At 38.5% G+C, this 21,458-nt stretch overlaps 1 protein-coding gene across 2 annotated transcripts in view; it reads right to left on the reverse strand.

The window, feature by feature from the left end:
- CUL4A (cullin 4A) overlaps nucleotides 1–20,948 on the reverse strand; it is a 37,190-nt gene extending 16,242 nt beyond the window's left edge. For both annotated transcript variants that reach the window (XR_005564785.1, XM_027743496.2), the window contains exons 1-10: nucleotides 20,752–20,948; nucleotides 20,064–20,179; nucleotides 15,766–15,869; nucleotides 13,644–13,713; nucleotides 11,844–11,917; nucleotides 10,279–10,441; nucleotides 7,628–7,717; nucleotides 6,299–6,381; nucleotides 3,395–3,462; nucleotides 73–191 (exon numbers count right to left, since the gene is read on the reverse strand). Coding sequence is in view for 1 of the 2 variants with exons in the window: in XM_027743496.2 (XP_027599297.1) it covers nucleotides 73–191; nucleotides 3,395–3,462; nucleotides 6,299–6,381; nucleotides 7,628–7,717; nucleotides 10,279–10,441; nucleotides 11,844–11,917; nucleotides 13,644–13,713; nucleotides 15,766–15,869; nucleotides 20,064–20,179; nucleotides 20,752–20,917 (1,053 nt within the window). In the remaining variant the exon portion in view is untranslated. The remainder of the gene's footprint in view (nucleotides 1–72; nucleotides 192–3,394; nucleotides 3,463–6,298; nucleotides 6,382–7,627; nucleotides 7,718–10,278; nucleotides 10,442–11,843; nucleotides 11,918–13,643; nucleotides 13,714–15,765; nucleotides 15,870–20,063; nucleotides 20,180–20,751) is intronic.
- Between the last annotated feature and the right edge of the window lie 510 nt (nucleotides 20,949–21,458).

The following is a 21,458-nucleotide window of genomic DNA, read 5'->3' on the forward strand; positions in this document are numbered from 1 at the left end:
TTATTCTTGGGTTTGACAGAAGACATTTATAACAGCATAAATTCTGACATCAGTAACAGATCTTGGAAATACCTTGATGTATTCACTCCAGTGTTGCAAAAGGATCTGCTGCCCACCTTTTACCCGGCTGAACAGCTGGTATGTCTGAGTCAAATCTGATATTCTATTTTCATCGAGCAGGTTATCAAGTCCTAAAAAAATTAAATTAGAAGAAATAGCAAATTTGAATACAGTTGCATAAATAGAGTTAGAAATATATTAGAGAAATCTATATGCAATACAGCAAAAGACAAGATGCTCCCTCCCGTGTGCTTAAAAAGTATGAACATTTTAAAACTATATTTCTGAAAGCAAGTGATATGTTCTCTTGTTTAAACAGGATGAAATGATTTATGGTATACTATTTTAAAAAGCATTTCAACTGAAGTACATTCCCAACAAGGTGATGACCGTAAGCCTTTTGCAGAATGGTTATGAAGAGAGCTGAATTTACAGGGTGCAGTTCTATCAAGAATCTCTAAAGAAAACAGTAAGCTAAGTAAACTGCCCTAAATTTAAAGTAAAGATAAATACTTTTTGAGATTTTTTTCTGTGGAGCATGGTGAACCATGTTTTTAGATTAAGAATGTGGTAGGAATTCTCTATGCTTCTACCGAATTCCTCTCAAGCAACTTTTGCTTTACTAATTCACCCTACATGAGACTAAGCTTTGGTTTAAAAAATGGAGAAGTGAAGCTCAAGGCACATAACAAGCAAATAACAACTTAGTACACATTTTTACGTTTGAGAATATAATGAATGTAGTTCCAGCGTAATCAGAGATACATTGTCTGGTATCAGTTACAGAGGCTTCAGTAATAGGGGAGCACAGCATCAAAGATTTATGACATTTTTTTAAAACCACAAAGCTTGATTTTACATAGGCTGACAATTCACATCATCAGTGTGGCTGACACTGCACAACTGTCCCACTTCACAAAATGTATTTCATTAGGTCAATTTTTAAATGGTATTAGATTACAAAGGATTTTCAATCACTACAGAATTACACCATATTCTACTGTATTTTTCATCTTAAGAAGACTTTCACTGTGTATTATAATTTACTTACATGTTCAGAAAGGCAAGCAATGATCAAGAATGATGTCAGGTAAACTTTTGTCTGATATTTTGAGATACTAGAAGAATCAACATGCTTTAAATTTAAGACAACAGACTACACAGTCTCAAATACAGGTGGTTTGGTATTGAGCATGGAGTTAGAATCATAGAAATCATAGAAAGGCTTGGATTAGAAGGGACCTTAAAGATGAGCTAGTACCAATCCCCCCTGTCATGGCCAAAGAGGCCACCCACCAGACCAGGTTGCTCAAAGCCCCATCCAACCTTCTTGAACACTTCTAGGGATGGGGCATCCACAACTTCTCTGGGTAACCTGTTCCAGTGCCTCACCACCCTCAAAATAAAGCATTTCCTCCTAAAATCTACTCTTAAATATCTCCTCTTTTAGTTTAAAACCATTCCCTCTTGTCCTATCACTATCTCTGTAAAAAAGCCCTCGCTAAGTACTGGAAGCTCACAATGAGGTGTTCCTGGAGCCTTCTCTTCTCCATGCTGAACAGCCCCCACTCTCTTAATTCAGAAATGCCCATTTCATCACATCCAAGCATCATCTACTACTCATTTAAAGACATCAATACACTAATTGCTTTACTACAGTCTAGATCATAAAGTTTAACCTTCTCTCTTCTTCTAGCTTGAGCTCTGTGACTGAAAATTTTATCACACATTTATGTGATTAGGACATATAGCAAAGTCCACTGATTAAAAGTTTCATACCGTGTTCAGAAACCACTGTCACAGCCTTGGAAAAATTATTGTACTCACAACTGAAAAACCCCAATATCTAGCCAATGGCAGTTGTAGTGATACAAGGAAAAACAAAAAGAGTTTCTTACACAGACTCTGCATTTTTAAGCTTTTTTTCTCCCATATCAAACTGACTACCTCACATGCCTTCTCTTAATGAAGAAAACCTAAAAAAGGCAGTATTTTCTTCTACTTGCACAGAATACTAGGATGTTATAAGCATATTACAGCATGCTCTGAATCAAATGAATACAGAAGGTTATGCAAGTCAAGTGATGCTGGGTTTTTTAACTTTTTTCTTTTAAGTGCAGACAATGCAAAAGCTGATCCAACAATACTAGAGTCCTGAAGCATAGTAACTAGAATAATGTACAAACCTCTCCATATTTACATGGATGGTTCATGTACCTTGTAAACCAAGAGAAAGTTCAATTTAAAACAAGACCACATACTTTCTGTTTAAGGCACCTGATAAACAAATGTATCACTGGAAAGGTTACTTAAAAATAATATTGAAGAGCAACCAAAATTGACATATATCAACAAAAAATAATGATTCTTACCTTTTCTGTTTATGATAAGTTTAAAAGTAACAAAGACGGAGTGACCATGCTTATTTTTATAAATATGTTGAAAACAGTGACATGACCCACTCCCAGAGCAGCTGAGAGAAAACTGTGAGCATGTGTCATCTTTAAAGGGGGCAAAGAAAGATGTCGAAAGGGTATTTATAACAACATGTAAGTATTAACAAACATGTAAGTGATGGAGCTCAAAGATACCAGACTACCAGGCACATCTGTTTTGCAGCAGTAAAGGAAATAAAGATGAAAAGACAATTTGATAGAAGATCTAAAACCTAAGATATGGCTACTGCAAAAGAAGGAAAAGATCATTTAAAGTATTAAAGGATCAGGGAATACTGACCAAATCCAGAAATTCAGTGAAAAATGAGATATTAAAAGTTAAGAGGAATAAAGAAATGGTGATTTGAAGACACTAATGTCTGAATAAGGACTTCCTAGGAAGACTGCAGCTCCTACCTGAAATTGCCAGAGAGAAAGTAAAATACAGACAAAATCACATGAAAGCTCATTGCCTCAAATGCTGCCAGTTCCAGTAACTCATGATTCTTGAACTATACAATCACAAGAATATGTGAAACTATTGCACTGGAGTTGTGTGATTATGACGTAAAAGAAGCTACAACAGTAACTGCAGCTCTCATTTAGAAATTTATATAATTCTAGGAAATAAGCAGTTCCAAAGGTTTAATTCCTAAGTCCACTGCTGCAAGTCAAAGGAGATTTAGGGGCTTAGTAACCTTTACAAATATGGAATTTTATTTTAGACATTTACACAATTTACTTGTCACAATGGGTGTAATAATCACAGGGAGTTGGCTTTCTGTGTCTGTGGAAGTTTTTCCCATGGCTAATAGGCCTCCTAAAGTAAAAGCTGTGGACTGTATAGCTATTGCAGAGTATGAGAGATTATCAAAGATTATATGAATTTAAAAAATTACCTTTTTGCAAAATAGCTGATAAGTGTTCTCCTAGTAGCTGCTTCTCCACACACGCAATCAGTGGTTTCCTAAATTAGGCAAGAAAAGTATATTAGAAACATGAGAGTATAAGAGAGTTGCCTTCTGTCACAGTGTAATTGTGTATAACTTACATTATAATACAAAAAAAACCCAACAATTTTCTACTTAAAACAGAGGCTACAAATTAAGACAAAAATGTCACATGCTATATAAGACAAGAAAGACAACAATAAACCATCTATGTAATTAAAAAATAAATTCAGGTTTGAACACCAAAAATAAAGTCTTTACACAGTAGAATAGAGAAGCTGAGATAGCAAAAATAAATACAAAAGCATTACTGGAAAAAAAGTTATACTGACTTTTGGAAACAAACAAGCAAACAAACAAAACAACAAAACAAACCAAAAACCTCCAAGGGTTTGAACTCTAAACCAACATAACATAGACTGGTGATGTTTAAAACTCAATCTAATTGTGTTATGTACCTACACAAGCATAAACTGAGCTAGAACCATAAGACTCAAATTTGCAAAACATTTTAAATTTGTCCTTGAATATTCCCTATCGAGTATTTGTTTGATACATTCACAGAGTCGGAACTGAAAAATAATGTCAAGTTTTCCCTTACACCTTTCATAGCATAAAAGATGAAAGAAATTGCTTGAAATGCAAAGGGTAATTAATTTTAACATTTAAAATTCTACCACTGCTTACAATGTGACAATGTAAAGACCAACCATTTATTTCTGAGTTAACTTTTATAAAACTGGTTCTCAGATCCTTAGTTTAGATTTCCTAGAAGAGAGATGCTCAACTTGGATTTATGGAAGGCTTTTACAGAGCAGCATGCACTTTTGCTAAAACATAAGTGTACCTTTGCTAAAACACTATCTTTCCTGAAAGAGGCCATCAGTGACATGCCTGACTTTCCGTACAATACACCAGTTTAGGCCCTTCATCTCAAAAAGACTAGATTAGAATTTGGAAAGGTTCAGAGAAGGGAGCAGGGATGATCAAAGTATTCAGCACAAGCTACAAGGGAGACAAATGCAATGTCAAGATTCTTTTCTCTGGGAAAGAGATGACTTAACAGGTATACAGTGCACTGACAGGCAGAAATGATGTGGAAGGGAACCGACTGATCACTTCTCTTTCCAATGCAAGAACTGGGTTCACTAATGATGGTATTGGCAACCAGACTTGCACAAAAGGAGGCAACTTATCACACGGTGGCTGGTGCACTGGTACAACACTTCGCCAAAGACCAGACAGAAAAGCTTATGGGACTCCCCACGAGACAGTACAAGTATTTCAAAGAAGACACAAACAGACAAACCACATCAGGTTCAGAAAATACTCAATATCCTAACAAGCAGACAAAATGAGTATTTTATTTATCTTGACTGCTAGCTAAGGAATGAGCCTGAAGATATATTCTGTATGGCCGCAAAGTCATATACCTCGGTCATCTACAGACTGACAAGGAAACATGCTTATTCTGGTCAGCTGTCCAGAAAGGCATGTACTGATAGGCTAAAAGAATCCTTCCGTGGGCTTCAATGACACACTTTCCATGCGTTGTTTGAAGTATTTGGAATTATGTTTCCCATGACAGTTTTGTCCTGGAAGTATCATTTCCATCTCAAGACAAAATCCAGTAACTAAATTTAACATCCTTTCTGCTGTTGTCATGCACACACACAGAGATAGTACGACCCCAGGAAAACTCAAGGGCACTAATTTCAAGAACTGCTGTTTCCTAATGTAAGGAAAGGAAATCAGTTTGAAGCCCTCTAAAAGTAGGTTTCTAAGCCTTTAACTAAGGGCAAGATTCAAAGCAAGAACTTGATGTCTATCTAGACTGAAAATACAACGTACCAATCCATTTTTTAACCAAAACAGCAAATAAAAATATATATTTGTGTTAACTTTATATCAGAAATAGTTCCACATATTTCAATGTGAATAATTTTGCCAGAAAAAGCTAGTCAATCTGCAAGCAGCATTTACAGCAAGATTCAAACTCAAATATGAACCATGACACACAATGCATGTGTGTGAGCGTATACATAAAACATCTGAAGAAAATCCTAAGTTAAAAAGATAATTTTTATTCATTTATCCTTTTGACACCAAATGAATTCCAATATATCATCTGGAAGACTAGAATATAAAATAAAATGTTATGTTCTTAATAAAAAAAAAAAAAAGAAAGGCAAGTGCTTACTGCAGGACAAATTATGTATGGATTTAAATAGTGTGTCAGTGACTCTGCAGTACTTCCTGAATGCACATTTCAACCCAAGAAAACACAAACTATTACTCAAAACCAGGGGGAAAAAAAGGACAAGCTACTCCACATAGTGCATTGGCAGCAGCTGCACCAAAGATGATCTTCTGCTACATTCACGTCCTGAACTGCTCATGAGTGATGTTCATGTCGTCCTCTGTCCTTCTGGGGATTGTTTGTTTGGGTTTTCTTGTGGGTTTTTTTTGTTTGATTGGTTGTTTTTTGTCTTTCTTTCCCGCAAGGGATTTGTGGTTACAGTTGTTATCAGCATATGAATGCCTAAAATCAAATGCTATTTCGATAATGCAAATTTGAGTTCTTATATAATGTTTTGTTAACTGCAGCACATAGGACTGGTATTTCTGGACAAGTTTCTCTCTTCTTACCAAAAGCATATTTTCATTTTAAAGAAATAATTTTTGATAAAAATGAAGTCTTTAAAAATCCAAGCTGTATCACAAGCACTGCCAACAAGATAAAATCTGTAAGATAATGCAGAAATAGTCTTTGTGTCTCTAAAACCATGAATAATCATACTGATTTATGAAGGAGCCTTGACTTACACTAAAAATGACAAAATTTGTACTCACTGTGTGCTGTGGTCTAAATATGTTATTACTCTGTCTCCTTCTTCTTCTAAACGTTTATTAACATGGTGAAGATATTCTGGGACCTAGTGAGACAAGAGAATGACAAGTTCAGCAACAAAGGTATGAAAGACAGATAATATTGTTCCGTGACAATTATTTAAACTACAAATCTGAAGAGAATATGAATTGGAAAGGACTGTTTCACCAGAATGTTGTTATTTACTACATAATCTATATTTTTATTATTCTATGTTATTTCATATTAAACATATTGTAATGGCACCTGATAGAAAGGAAGGGAAAAACAGAAATCTGAGAATTTTTCAAAGTAAGTTAGTTTTTTCTCAAAATCCTTCTGAGCTAAGCTAGCCCATGAAGTATCACGGAGCAGGTTTGCAGTCGGTGTGAACCATAGAGTTCTATTATTTCAATGGCCCTTTCTCCAGTAGAGCATATTTTCCTATGGAGAGTTAACACATTTAGAACATATCATGACACAGGTATGTGCATGTACATATGCATCTGTGCATATACATAAGTATGTACATGTATACAGTGTGTACATTAGGGCCTCACTCATTTTGTCTCTTCCCACAGCTTTCCACTAGATATACAAAAGCAGTAAGACCCTTGATTTCAAGATCTGTGTCAAAGCATTTCATCTCAGGTCCCACTGGAATGCCAGGGAATGAGGTGAATGGTGCAGAATTAGACACAAGGATTCACCTCAATGCAATGAAAACAGGCGTTTTCAAAATGTTTGTAGTGACTCTGTGCTAAAATGGATAATAAATATAGTCTTCTGTATTTCAGACCACCAAGAAACATATACATTTTCAGATACCCACATTTGCAGGCTGCTCACCACAGGACATAATTTTATCTCAAGAGGACAGAAAACAAAAATATATTAAATCTATTTAACTAATTAAGGAAAAGAAACTGCAAAACAAATACAACAAAACAGCAAAAAAATAAGTTGTTCACTTCGGTATTAACCACATAGTAAAATGATGCCAGTGGACATTTTACAGCTCTTCAGCAAAAATAATATTGATGGCACACCTTTAAGCTTTCTGGTAGTGTGGCTTCAGCTACAGAAAATGTCACTGGGTTACTCCACACTTAATTATATATATCAAGTACCATGGCAATCTGGAGTCTGCTCTTCCCTTTGACACAATTGTGGTCCACATCAAAACACATGAATACCTGTCTGCCAGTAAATTTCATTGAATATTAATACACAGTGGCACTACCACAAGTTCTCATGTAATCCCACAGCTGATAAAACTAACATAAAAGCAATCATCTATGGCATGCACCTACCTCTCTTTCTTGCATTAATCTTTGGCCTTCTGCAGCATATAAACAATTTGTCTCTTCCAGAAACCTCTGTTCAAATGATTCCTTGTAAACCTGCTCAAGAAATTAAATTTAGTTACTTACATTAAGCTCCCAGTAACAGTAGCATATTTTGTTTGTCAGGTATAGAGGGCAAGTAAAATCTCAAAAGGGCACACCACTGTGAGAAGTGTCAGAGTAAAATTACATTAACACAGAAGTTCTGTTTGCCCACTGGTTTTAGAAAGACTGAGATCAGAGCTGACTTCCTAGCACAGCAATGGCATGTTTCAATCATCAGTACTCAAACAGTCTAAACTGACAGGCTTCTGTTTAAGGCACACAGCCCAACACCAGTACCCAACATCACAGCACAGCAATGACATCCAATCCACCTGAGCTCAAAATTCCCACTGATATTTCTGTGGGAAAAAAAGTACTTCCAACTAGTGAAACATCAGCACAAAACACGTAATTCTCATCAGTAAAACAGTAATACGCTCAGTAAAGCATCATCACATCTGCCAAGTTTCTCTCAGTGGCCCAAGAAAAAAGAATTATACCAAATAAAGTGAACTCTGTCTCCAGGTAACGAATAAGGTGTGCAAAAAAGGGCATCAACAACAATCACAGACATTGAAATATCTTTGCATAAGGATAAACAGTTTATTATAGAAAGGAACTAAATTAGAAAGGACGACTATAAAAAATAAAAGTTAAAAGTCTGAAAAAGGAAGCTAGGGGAATAATATGTAAACAGGGGGACAGTGAAAAGGGAAAGATTCCTTGAGTGTGGTAGAAGAACAGAAGAAAATATTTCTTCCAAAACATATTGCTCAGCTGTAAAACTCATTACATTGTAACCACTTTTTTTCTCTTAAGGACTTCTAGCAGAAGGTTTCCTGCCCACAGCAGAGGAGTTGGAGCTAGATGATCCTTAAGGTCCCTTACAACCCAAACCAATCTATCATTCTATGACTTTTAAAGGCTTAATTTTTTTATTCAATGCAAACTTAAACTTCTAGCTTGACAAGCATTCAGAACATGATAATTCACTAACTCAGCAGCACCAGCAGACATCAACTCATTGTTTCAGACTCCTCTTTGTCCTACTTCCACATTCAACACAATCTAATACTAGTTTTCATTTCTTACCTTCCTTTCTATCAGGATAACTGAAAAAAACATTAACAGTATATGCATATATGCACAAAACACATCTAAACCTCTACAATAGGAAACAGGTATAGAGTAGGATTTATGCAAAGAGGAACCAATTTTCAGCAGCTGGGCCTCAACTGCGTAATTGCCTAAAACTCAGAAACGAGTTGGAAATTAATTGTTTTAAATCAAAATACAAGATTTGCTTAATTAATCTTTCTTCAGGAGCTATCTTCTGTTCAAAGAGGGAGAAGATCCTGGCATATAATTACAGGTGTACAATCATATCTCCATCTCAGTGAAGCAACAGCTACTATTAAAGAACAGATTAGACTGCCTTATTTTTCCTAGGGGAAAAAAAAGGAAAACTACATTTTTAAGCCAATGAAGGAGAATGCAGACTTAAATTCTGTAAGAAGGATCCAATAAAGTGGAACGTGTCCTTTCAATTAGCAGAGTACTTTGCTAAAAATTAATAAATATTAAACCTAGAAAGAGATGATGCAGTTAAGAGAAACTTGGCAAATAACAATAGGGAAAAAATCTGGGGAAAAGCACACAGATCAGATCCGGACCTCCAGGTTACAATCTGAAAATCACTGACAGAAGTTTGCCTTTTCTCTTGAACAGGATAATTAGTTATTAATTTTTCTGGTATGTTAGAGAAAGCTATAGAACAAACTCAAGAGGATTACCATGAAAGGCAGAAAAACTGGTAAGCTGCCTAACCAAAAAGGACTATTTTATGCTGTCTTCCCCTTTAGGAGGAGTTTTTTTACCTTCAGCTAGTTTCGTAATGCTGTATGTCACTTGGAAATGGAGCACCCTCACAGTTTTTAAGAGTGAAAGACTGCTTCTAAGTTTCATTGCACATCACACAAGGCTGCAACATCAACTCAAGGACAACCTATGCTGAGGACAGAAGCACAGCATTTTTCAGTCCCCTTGGTTACTCACTATCTCTGCTGATGGACAGTTCCAGCAAGTTACAGCTTGACATGATCTATTTGAAAACCTTGGCCTTAACTTGGCATCCCATTCTATCCTTGGCATTTCTGCTAAGAAGTTGCCAATACGGTCATGTTTTTGTGATACAGACCCAAGATCTGGACTCCACAAAGTGATGCCTCTTTACAGTGACAGAGTGGGTCTTTTTCTTTTCCTACATTTAATTTCACTGGGATTAGACAATGAGTGATTAAGAGAGACAAAATATTGCACATACTAAAAGACTTGCAAATCTATTAGGATCTGCAGGCCATTACCTCAGCTAAGGAAAACAGGCAAAGAGGTCTCATTTAAAAGCAAAGAATAAAAGACTATGTCAGCTGAAGAAGAGGCAGTCTTATCAATCTAACAGCTAGACTGTGAAGCACATTTACTAGAAGAACAGAATCATTTTTGTACAAAACACGGATTAGAAGAGTCAGTTTGTGTTTCTAAATGTAGGTGTTAGTGAATGTTGCTGTACTCACCTGCAGATCAGACAGCATGCTCAACAAACTCCGCAACAAACTTCTGTCCACAGCTTCACCATTTCTTTCTCGTTCGATCAGCAGGAGAATTCCATCAATAGTCTTGGTCTGAACTTGCTTGTCACTAATGATGTGGTTTCTAAATAACTCTAGCCCCATATCCCTGTATGAATATTGAAAATCAGGAAGTCACGTTGTTGATTCTTTTGAAAAATCTGTATCTCAGTTTGAAGAAAAATAAATACATATAAAATATAGTGCATATATAATATGCAGAAAGAGACTATAATAATGGTGTGTATATTCTTTTTGACACTGTCCACTAACAAAACTATAACAACAATTATCATAAAAATACCAGGTCACATGCTACCAGATGCATATATTTCAGCTGAGAACTGTGAGCAGCCTGTCCATCTTTCACATAATAGAGCATAACTTTCTCTGTTAAAAAAACAGAAAAATCTGAACATATACCTTAACATAAGATTCCCTGGATCAGTTAATCTCTGTGCTATTTGTAAGTTTTTTTCAAAAGCATGAATTCTTTTTATCTTTAGGATCTTATCAGCTGTATCAGATTTTTTTTTCATGCCAAGATGAAGAATGGTGCCTCTATGCCATGAAGCAGCCAATTTTTAAACAGTCTTGGCCATGTAAAATTGAGAATCTTAGATAAAACTTGTTACCTCCAATTTCTTCACATGTATCAGGATTTCAATAAAATGAATTTCCCAGTATGAGAACAGACCTCTTGAACGATGTATAGTAAAAGGAAGGCTAGCACAAAGACTTGGAGAAAAGTCATGCAAAGGTTGGGAAGAAAGATGTCCACTGGACAAGCAAGAGGTGGGAGAAAGATGCCAAGCTCCTCAGACAGCCTACGGAACTCATAAGAGCACAGACCAGCCAGGCAGGGAAAAGACATGCTCTTACTTCAGTACTTTATCTACAATTATTTTTTTCTTTAGAGGAAGTAACAATATCAGAAATTTTTGGCAAAGCCTGGGTTTGTTTGCTTGGGCAATGATATAAAATGCCCCTCAGGAGAGATGCTTAAAAACAGAATGCTCTAAGATTCAACTGTGGTGTGCTGAAAGTACAAAAGCATCATCTCAATGCTCTGAGACACAGGTCTCAACTCTTAAGAGGCCAGTGCTGGAAAGATAATCTGCACCTTGTCACTGTATCTGACTACTTAAAAAAACAGAGCAAAAAGTGGAATGTTGAGTTTTGTCAAAACCATAGGAGCAGCTAAAGTAATGCTGGGCCAGTACTAAGGTGCAGAGGTAGCAGTCAAGAGGAGGTTCCTCACCCATGCTGTGACAACTACAGCTAAACATATACCTTGACTTTTATGTTCACAGACCTTCTTTTACCCTCACTTTACAATGAAATGATGTATATGCAAATGCTGGCACATTTATTTCCATAAATTGACATAAAATTTTAAAGATCTATTAAATACATCAAATATAATGTGAAAAATTTATTTTCGATCTTTGCAAATATCATAGCATGTCCGCACTCTAAAGGTGTTCAGGAATACTTACGTGGATACCTACCATATAGAAGGAAGCATTGAATTCTGAAGCACATAGGTACGATCCAAAAATAGAAAAATGCTTCTGATCATGATCTGAAAATATATAAAGAAAATGTTTTTTTCTTCACCACCATGTGGTATTTTAAATTACAGTACAAATTCTAAAAAATTACATCATATAGACATGCACTTTAATTACTGATGTAGGTATTTTCAACTCTTACGGTGACTTCTACAGTCACCGGTATGCAATTTATTAAGTTAATACTATTAAGTGGTATTGCCAAGTACATTCCAGACAGTTTTCAAATTCATAACCATTAACTAGATAGTTTTATTAACCTGCTAGGACATACATAAGCTATTTGAACAGTACCACCAAGACAGTCAGTAAAAACCCTGAACTAGCATGCTGCCATAGTTTTGGCTTTAAAATTTAAAAAAGGTAGCTTTGTGCAGGGGCAGTAATTAGCTGTGCAACAGATCTTTTCATAATAAAAGTTATCTTCCAAAATTCATGAAAAAAACAGAGACACATTAAATCTAACAGGAGAAAGAAGATATAAAAATATATTATTTCATTTTTAAATTAAAAAGTGGGAGAAGGAGGTGGGTTTTTTAGCCTATTACTCTTGCACATTCAAAATCCATTTTTAACTCTGCTCATAAAACGGCTGCCCAACTCTCAAGTTTAGCATTAGCATAAATCAGGATGTCAGTAACTAATTCACCCCCAGGCCAGATACACATTTGTCCCCCTCCTTCTTCCCTAAAAGATTTCATTGCTTCCGAAGCAGTTCTCAAAATGACACAGCTTTTGGCCAAGCATATTAAAGAAAAACAGCAATAAGCCTGATTTTTTTCTTAAATACCACAAGTGCTAATCCAGTACATGGACAAGAAAGCCACTTGCTACAGGTTGTTGCTTTAAGGAAAGCAGGAAAAAAAAAAAAGAATGCTCACAAGTAATTAAAGTCATTGTTCATAGTAAAAGCCTTTTTATAAAAACACAGGTTCAATTTAATTACATTTTCAAGACAACACACTTCAACTCTATTTTCATCAGACTGCTGAGTTTGTTTCAAATAGTTTCCCTAACACTTTCCAATTTTAATTCAGAAAAAAATCACACACCTCTGCCTATCCCTCACAGGGAAGGAGAGAAATGGATTTGAGGAATGAAAATAGAAATTCAACCATTTGGGGCATTTGTAGGTAAAGCTAAGTGACAATGCAATAAAAACTCATTATAAAATGCTGGTTTGGAATTATAATGATGCCTTCTTAACACCACAATTCTCATGGAGAGTGTTTGAGAGAAGATCTTCTGTAACATAAATCATTGTGGAGGGAGAAGACAAGAAAGGCAGAAAGAAAACAGGTTTCAATTCTTTAATCTACCCCTTTCTTTGCTCTATAGTCAGGATTATCATCTCTGCTTTGAAAAAAAAAGTCACAAATTAACCTAGTTTTTGAAGCTATCTAAAAGCTAAGATTGTGGATTCTCCGATTACTTTAAATTATAAACTGCAAAGTTTCAGCATTGCCTGGTTAGTTTTTCTTTTCATCCACAAAAAACAAGGTGTCAGTATATTTCTGAATATTTCAACTTCACATGAAACTAATGAAAGTCAGAGGTAACACAACAGAGTCTAAATTTCAACAAAAAACTGTCCTCAGCTAGCAAAGGGGAAAGCAAAAAGCAATGCTGAAAAGTTGGAGGAGGTGCAGCACAGTCCCAAGTTAAAACTATGACAAACTCGGTTTTGCCAGATTTTGTGCCTCAAGGATATGTACTGTGAACAAACATTCAACTTACCATTTGTCTGCAATGATCTTGCCAGCATTTATTTATCTTCTTTAAAAATAAAAGACTATCCAGAGAATCTGTACAGCACCCATTAAGGAAAACTAGTTTGCCAGTATCTTTTGAGGCCAGATTCTGGAGATGATCTTTGCCAGCCATTAAGCAAAGCTGCTCCACGGATATTTCAATGTTACTGTGCCTGTCAGAGATAAACCGTTAATTGCAGAGCTTCTGCCCAGCACAGGGGCTGGCAGTTCTCCAAAAGGCCTCCCTATGTTTTCAAGGAATAACACTCACTGCTCTTCAGTAATACCATCTAGTGGCTGTACTGTATAACCTTAATATAGATTTAAACAAGAAATCCCACCAGTGTCAAAAAAACCCTTGTCACCAACCGAGGTGAGAGGGATGGAAAGGATTTTTTGTTTGTTTAATGAGTTCACACTGTGCACAACAGGAGTGACCCTAATCTCTCAAAAGCAGTTACAGTTCTAAATAATCCTCAACAAATCCAAATACCACTCTTTTCATATACATCTCCAGGTCACCCTAAGTAATCTACAGACTTTCTTCATTACACAACAGATCCAACTGTTATTCAAAAATAACAGAATTTTCATGTGTCATATGAGTAAATCCAAATGAGGCTTTACCTTCCGCTCCCACACATTATCATCTCCAACTCACTCTGGCCAAATCTGATTAATCTGATCTCATGTCCTTGGGATATAAAGTGGTATACCTGTAAAATACAAAATCCTCAACTCTCCAATCCACCAGTTCTGTCAAGAGGGTAGGGTAAAAGCAAAGTTTTAAAACATCTCTTCATAAGATAATCTAAAGTCTGAAAAAGCAGGGAGGCAAAAAATGGTTGACTGTACTCTGCTTTAAAGCAGACTATAAGATTTGGTTCTCAGACATCAGGTATGTTTAAGAGACTACTGTACCGGCTAATGTGCTGTGTAGAAGCCAGACTCCTTAAATTGGACTCAAAAAAGAAAACAAAACAAAACCCAAAACAAAAACCAAACCCAAAAACATATAACCCAAAACCACGTTAGTATTTAGCTATGTAACAGGAAGAAAAAAAATATCTTCTTTATGACTGTAGGCACCTACTTGAGAAATGCAGTGAAGTGAGAAACTGAGTCACAATCCAAAGCACATCTAAAGCATTCACCTGGAAAGAAGGCTCTTTCTGGGCCCCAGTCCCTTGTTTCTTTCCTTTTATCCTATCAATTGCTGCTACTAAAACACATACAGAGACCTGGGAAATACTGCCAGCAGCCACAGTACTGTAGTACCTGTTCAGTATGGCACCCTCCATCCAGCATCTGCTTGCTAATGGACTTTCCAAGAATGCAGGGACTCTACTGCCCAACAAAGTGCAGACCCAAGGCTATTACACAAAATACAACTATCATATAAAGCACCTTTTCAGCATGCAAAGCTTGACTGGATTCAGACCACAGGCTGGCTGCATCCAGGTGTCCACAGAAGATCTATAGGCACTTCTGTGACCCACTGAGACAGAAGAAAAACCCAGCAATGTAACTTCAGTAAACCAAGGCAAAATTTACCAAAGAGCTTCACATGCCTGTGCATTCCAAATGATCTCCTGAACTTAGAGCTCTCTTGCAAGAACCTCTGAAGGTGCACATAAGATATCTGAAGGCTTGTTGAATGCCTTTGTGACACATTGCTGCTGACCACAAGTTATTATTGGTCAAACAGGTGCACTTTATGTTTGAGAATTCTTTTACTGTTGTTGAAAAATCACTGTATTTTTTTTACACTATTGCTGCCATAAGCATCTCTACTACTCACACGCCATAGAAATTTATACCTGCTGTGTAATCTCATACTGCTATTAAAACTTTATAGATTAGGTGTAAAATTCACATTCCTATTAAAATGATAATTAAATTATTATTTGCATGCTACTTATAGGTACACAAAAATTATTCACCCAGATGACTAAAGTTGCTAATGCCCAATTTGAAAATATGTAAGTGGTCAAAGAACCTCTTTAACAAATAAAAAACTACCGGAGTAATTTTTACAAAGTGTTGTCTTAAAAATAATTATTTAAACTAATAATTCTAACCATTTCTGTGCACGAAAAAGAGGATATTCTCTAAATTGAAGGATTTGTGCTTTCACATGTTCTTCACAGACTTGTCGTAGCTGTTTGTACAGTGTAGCAGAGACTTTGTAAGAGCAGAGATTTTCAACAGCCTAAAAAAACAAAACAAGATTACGAATGAGACAAAAAAAACCCCAAATTTTTGCATCTGTATAATTGACACTGACAATAAAGGAAAAAAATCAGTATTATAGCTTCAGTGTGCGTAAAACCAGAACACCAAAACGAAATTCTGTAGAAAAATTCAGACTTCATGACTCCTTTCTTATTTTGGTCCCTTCTTATTCTGCTACATTTTGTGTGCAAACAAGGTCCACCATCACAATCTGGGTCATATTTCAGATGTGTTGTTAAACATGACCAGAACTCTACCTCCTCCAATACTGCCCAGCAGCAGATTTCCTCCTGCAAGTAAATTTTGTGCATCCTTCAGTGCATGCACACATGTGCTTTTTTGCAGGGGGAACACAATCATACCAAATATTTTAATTTCTTAATAACTGTAGGCTAGATTTTTCAATTAGTCACTCTAAATGGTAAATAAGTAATAGCTACTTTCCTGTCTTTTTATCAACTTCTTTCTTTCCAAATACTTGCACTGATTCACATACTCACACTAAGGTACATAAACTGAAGGGAAAAAATAATTTAACACCATTCCCCCCCCAAAAAAAAACCCCAACCCCACATTAACCCTTATCTAAAGACTTTAATTGATTTTTTGGGAGCTCATGGAATTTAGTTTAGTATTTATTCTTAGTTAACTAAGGAGATCAATTCTGCCCCAAACCAAATGTTCTTGTAGTCACTATATTAATGGCAGCAGCCTTTATGCTGTGAGGCAACACTGCAGAGAACACTGCCAAAGATTTAAAGCACTATGTCACCTGGGCAACTAGAACTGACCCAAGAATGTTTTCCTTCACTCCAGACGATTTATAATGTCACATTTTGTTGATAAATTTTCCAGTAACATCAATGAACTTAGACAAAGTTTCAGTATTTTTGCAGTGCTAGGCCTTTATGGATTTTTTCCCAAATTCTAGCTTTTTTTAGTGTCTTATTTTCTTGTATTATAAAACATTATGTTGCCTAATGCCAGCATGTAATTCTTTGTCAAAGCATTACTAGATGTTCTTCACTCTGTTGCAGTTTAAGATCACCCAAACACATTGGCTAGCAAGTGCACAGGCCAAGAGAGAGGTGAAGGGAAAAAGAGGGCTGCTCTGAACAACCTGGTCTAATAGAAGGTGTCCCTGCCCATGAGAGGAGGGTTGTAACTTGATGATCTTTTAAGGTCCCTTCCAACCCAAACCATTTTATGATTCCTTGGGCAACAGCACTGGCTTAAAGTGTATTACAACCTGCAGCCATACCACCTCCGTGCCACCTGTTCCTGCTTCGTTTTTTGGTTTGTTTGGGTTTTTTTGGCATGAAATCAAGTAATTCCCTCCTCATTCACCATTTGTTTAATTCAGCTTTTCCTGCCTCTCTTTCTGAAGAAACTTGATTTGACTCTTATTCATCTTGCATATATTTCGTTTGAAAAGATACAGTAATAATCACGTCTACAAAGATACCAGAGATGACACTTTTAGCTTCTTCACCCACACAGATCTAGTAAAAGTTTTGTTTCCAATCAACCTTTTAATAACTTGTTTGAAGCAGAGGCTTCTGTTTTAACATTTACCATGCGAGTTATTGCTAATTCTTGTATTATTTCCTCTATAGGTTCAAACATACTGAAGAGTTTGTCTTCCAAAATGTAAACTGAATCTGCTTCATAGAGTTCTCTCCATGGGGTAATTCTAACCTATCTAATGTCATTTTATTTAAATGTACATAAAAATGGCTTTCTCAATTTTGATACAACATTAAAGTATACAAACAAACAAAATTATCACACAGTGATATTATGGTTTTTTCATCTGGTCTTAAAACAGCTAAGTAAAATGACACTTGGAACAAACAGTATTCACACTATCTGTTTTGCAGATAGTTTGTTATGTTTCCTCAGACATAGCTTTTCCTATCCACTCATCCAAATAAAAGTCTAGTCAGGACTCTAATTTTTTTTCCTTTACTACTACATTGCCCTATTCTATGTCCTCCAGAAGGGCAGTGGTGCCCCATTTCAGGTTATTTAGGGCTTCCTTGCAAAGGTAATTTTTTTCCCCATTATTTTTATCACTCATTCCTCAATTCTTCGAACTGCCCCAATTTCTCTATACCACCAAGTAAAAGCTACTTCTATCAAAACTTGTGCAATCTACCACCAATCCCAGACATCATTTCTATTTTGGTCAGAAAAAATTGGCTGCCACCCTCCCATTGCTCACTGACTATGTCTCTGCCAATCACCTTCATGCCTGATCCCATGCTGCCTCTAATGCCTGGAAAGGAGTAGCCTTCAGGCTTCCTACAAAGCCTCGTCATTGTTCTTTGGTTTCTCCTCAGCCACTGAGCCAAATTAAATAAATAAATCAGAAAGTTCAAAGGCAGGCTGGTACCCCAGCCTGCTCACTGCACTGAACTCTAGCAGGTCTCTCACTTCCTTCCATAATGCTGGAGAAATACTCAAAAAAAAAAAAAAAGGCAAAAAAAAAGCCCCGATAGTAAGAACTGATGCACACTGTGCTCACCAACAGGCAGTTAAAACGATCTGTAAGTACAGATCAGGTTTCCAATGGATGCTGAACCTCATCTTTCATTCCTTTGGCACATAAGTACCTGTCTGTGCACAGGAACACTGACTGCTACCACCCTCCGCACAGAAATCTTGCTGATCTGCTGCTTCGCAGATTATTCGACTGGCCTCGTGCAGGTTTTACAAACAAGCAGGCAAAGAGAAAAAACAAGAAGTACAGTTCTCCCTTCACAGTTTATCTGAAATCTCTCTTCTCCTCTTCTGCCAAAACTCAAGCCTGTACCCCAGCGATTTCATACCCATATTACTATAATCTCATTTCTGAGACTCTGAAAACAAGTTAGGTAATGCTCAAAGCATCTGTGGGATTTTTTTTTTTAGCTAGGCGTGAAAAAGCAGGATTTTTGAAATGCTGAGTTTAAAATGATAAAATGTATTACGCAATTCAAACTCTGCAAACCTGCAAGTATTAACAGATGAATACATCACAGTCAATTTTTCTATTTAAAGGGAATAAATTATATCAAGTCAATATACATGTACATAATCACCCATTTTAGATCCATATTTTATACACCCTAACTAATCACAGAGACAAGTATAGTTACAGTCAGTTCTCAAAACCAGCCTGATTTTCTTGAGTATGGACCCAATACGAACTGCTGGTCTTCTCCTCTCTCTCAAAGTCTGCACTTTGCAGACAACATCAAACCTACCTCAACTGAACATTGAGAAAGTGTCAGGTGAGCATAATAGTATCCTAAGTCCTGATCTGCCAAGGGCATCAACAGATGGGGCATCTGCACATCAAATACCCGCACCCACAAAAAACTCGTAGCTAAGTTATGTTGTGTAGCACAACTTAGTGCATTGGTAATTTTTTATAGCATGATCACTGTAAAAAATTACTACTTCACCTAAATACCTCAAAGTACATACATTTAAAATAACAAAGAACTAAATCACATACAAATTGAGAAAGTAGAAAGAAATGGTTCATGAGTATGTCTCTCTTCTACCCTTCCTAGTCCCTGCTCTATTAGCACAGATGTTCTAGAAATATTTTTTTTTATTGAAGTGGTGAAAAAGTAAGATCCTGATTGTTATGTAAATGTAACAGTAATCTGAAACATGGGTAAACTGACAGTTTGTTGCCTGCTCAATTGAGATTCCTTCTCAATTCCCCAAAAAGTATTGATGTTGAAGTGTTGTGTTATTATCTAATAATAGCAAACATTTCAACTTCACTATTTACAAGAGACCATACCATGTACAAAAATCATTATAAAATATATAACTTCATAAGCCAGTTAGACGGACATCCTGTTTTCAGCATGTTGAGTGGGCAGAGTATTGAAGATACCAAGAGAAATTTCAGCCCTGCCCAGGAATAGCTTTCTGTGTCTCCCACCATAAACTGTTTTTTCATGGGCCGAGATCCTGGTAACTCCCCAAGGAACTGATATATAAAACTGCAAACTGACTGGAAATGGAGCATGGAGCAAAGCGTTCAAAAAAATACATTCAGCTTTTAACAAATCAAAATACGTTACGTTGAATGCGTGCTCTGTGAAAGTCTCAAAGCAGTTTATTTACTGTTAAACTCAGAGAAATGAAACCAAAACCCTATGCGCCTTACCTGGTAGAGCTCTTCAAGGTTGTATTTAATAGAAATACTACTCTGTATTGCTCCCACTGCTTCATGTAGTTTTTGCCAGGTGTCGTGAGTGTAATTCTCGGGTAATTTGGGTCTTTCTGTGAAGTAAGACACAACTAGTTGAAAAACAGCTACCCAAGAGGACCCTGCAGCAATCTCGCTCACCCTGCTCCATCGAGTCCTGCCAAGCCATGCTGCGCTTGACCGTGTAACTCTGGCACTGCCAGAAGGAACACCAATTCCACCCGAGACGACCAAACCCTTGCACGACGGACATGATCCTCCGGCTGCTGTGCCTGACGCCCGTGTTACTTTTAGCGAGGTAACGACCCTCGCCTGGCTCTGATCAGCGCTGACACTAAGGTGGTTTTCTGCCCGCTCCCCACAGGGCGCAGCCGCCGCTGCCCCCGCGCACGGAGCCTCCACGGGTGTCCCCGGGAGCCCTGGCACGGGCACAGTGCCGGCGGCGGGCGCGGTATCAGCCCGGGGCAGCCGCCCCTCGCCCCGATAAGGCGGCAGGGAGGGTGACGGCGGCGGGGCCCCGCCGGCCCGGCCGCGGGGAAGGGGCGGGGAGCGGCGGGGGCCGCGGTAAACAAAGGTCGGGCCGGGGCCGGACGGCGGGGCCGGGCGCACCTGCCGGGGCAGAGGGCCCGGCCTGCCCCGTACCCACCTCTGAAGTTCTTGATCACGAGTTTCTTGGAGGAGGCGGTCGCGCCTCCGCCTCCTCCTCCCGCGGCGCGGGTGGCGGTGGCGGCCAGCGAGGCGGGCTTGGTGAGCCCGTTGGTGTGCCCCACCAAGGCCGACAAGTGCGGCTTCTTCTGCGGCTCGTCCGCCATCTCCGCCCCGGGCGCCGTGTCCGGCCGGGGCAACGCGCTGGGCTGGGCCGGGCCGGGGCCGCTTGGTCCCCGCCTCCGCTCCCCTCCTCCTCCTCCGCCGCCACCCAGCTGCCCTCCCCCACTGCCCGCGGGCGGCTGCCAAGCGCCGCTGGGCCGGCCGGCACCGACAGCCGCCTGCCCGCCCCGGGGCGCCTCGGCGGCCGGCTCGCCGTACGGGTCCGCGTCCGTGCCCCGGTCTCGGCCACCCGTGGCGCTCGGGCAGTGGCGGCTCCGCTCACAAGATGGCTCCCGGGCCGGGGCAGCCTCCCGCGGGCCGGGCGGGCGGCGACAGCTCCTCTCGCCATCGCCTCGCAGCCCCTCGGAGCCCCCGCTTCTTCTCCCGGCTGTGCCTGCTGGTAGCCGCCGAGGGGCAGCCGGAGCAGGACCCAAAGAGCAGCCACGCATCCCGTCCAGAATAGCCACCAGCCCTGCTCACCGGCTCCCTCCAGCCCAGCTCAGACAACCGAGTCCAGTCTGCCCGGGCATGGAGCGTGTCCTTGTC

The sequence above is a fragment of the Pipra filicauda genome, unplaced genomic scaffold (genome assembly GCF_003945595.2).
Source record: "Pipra filicauda isolate LSUMZ 115617 unplaced genomic scaffold, ASM394559v2 scaffold115_size4368891_pilon, whole genome shotgun sequence".
In the NCBI taxonomy this organism is placed as follows: domain Eukaryota; kingdom Metazoa; phylum Chordata; class Aves; order Passeriformes; family Pipridae; genus Pipra; species Pipra filicauda.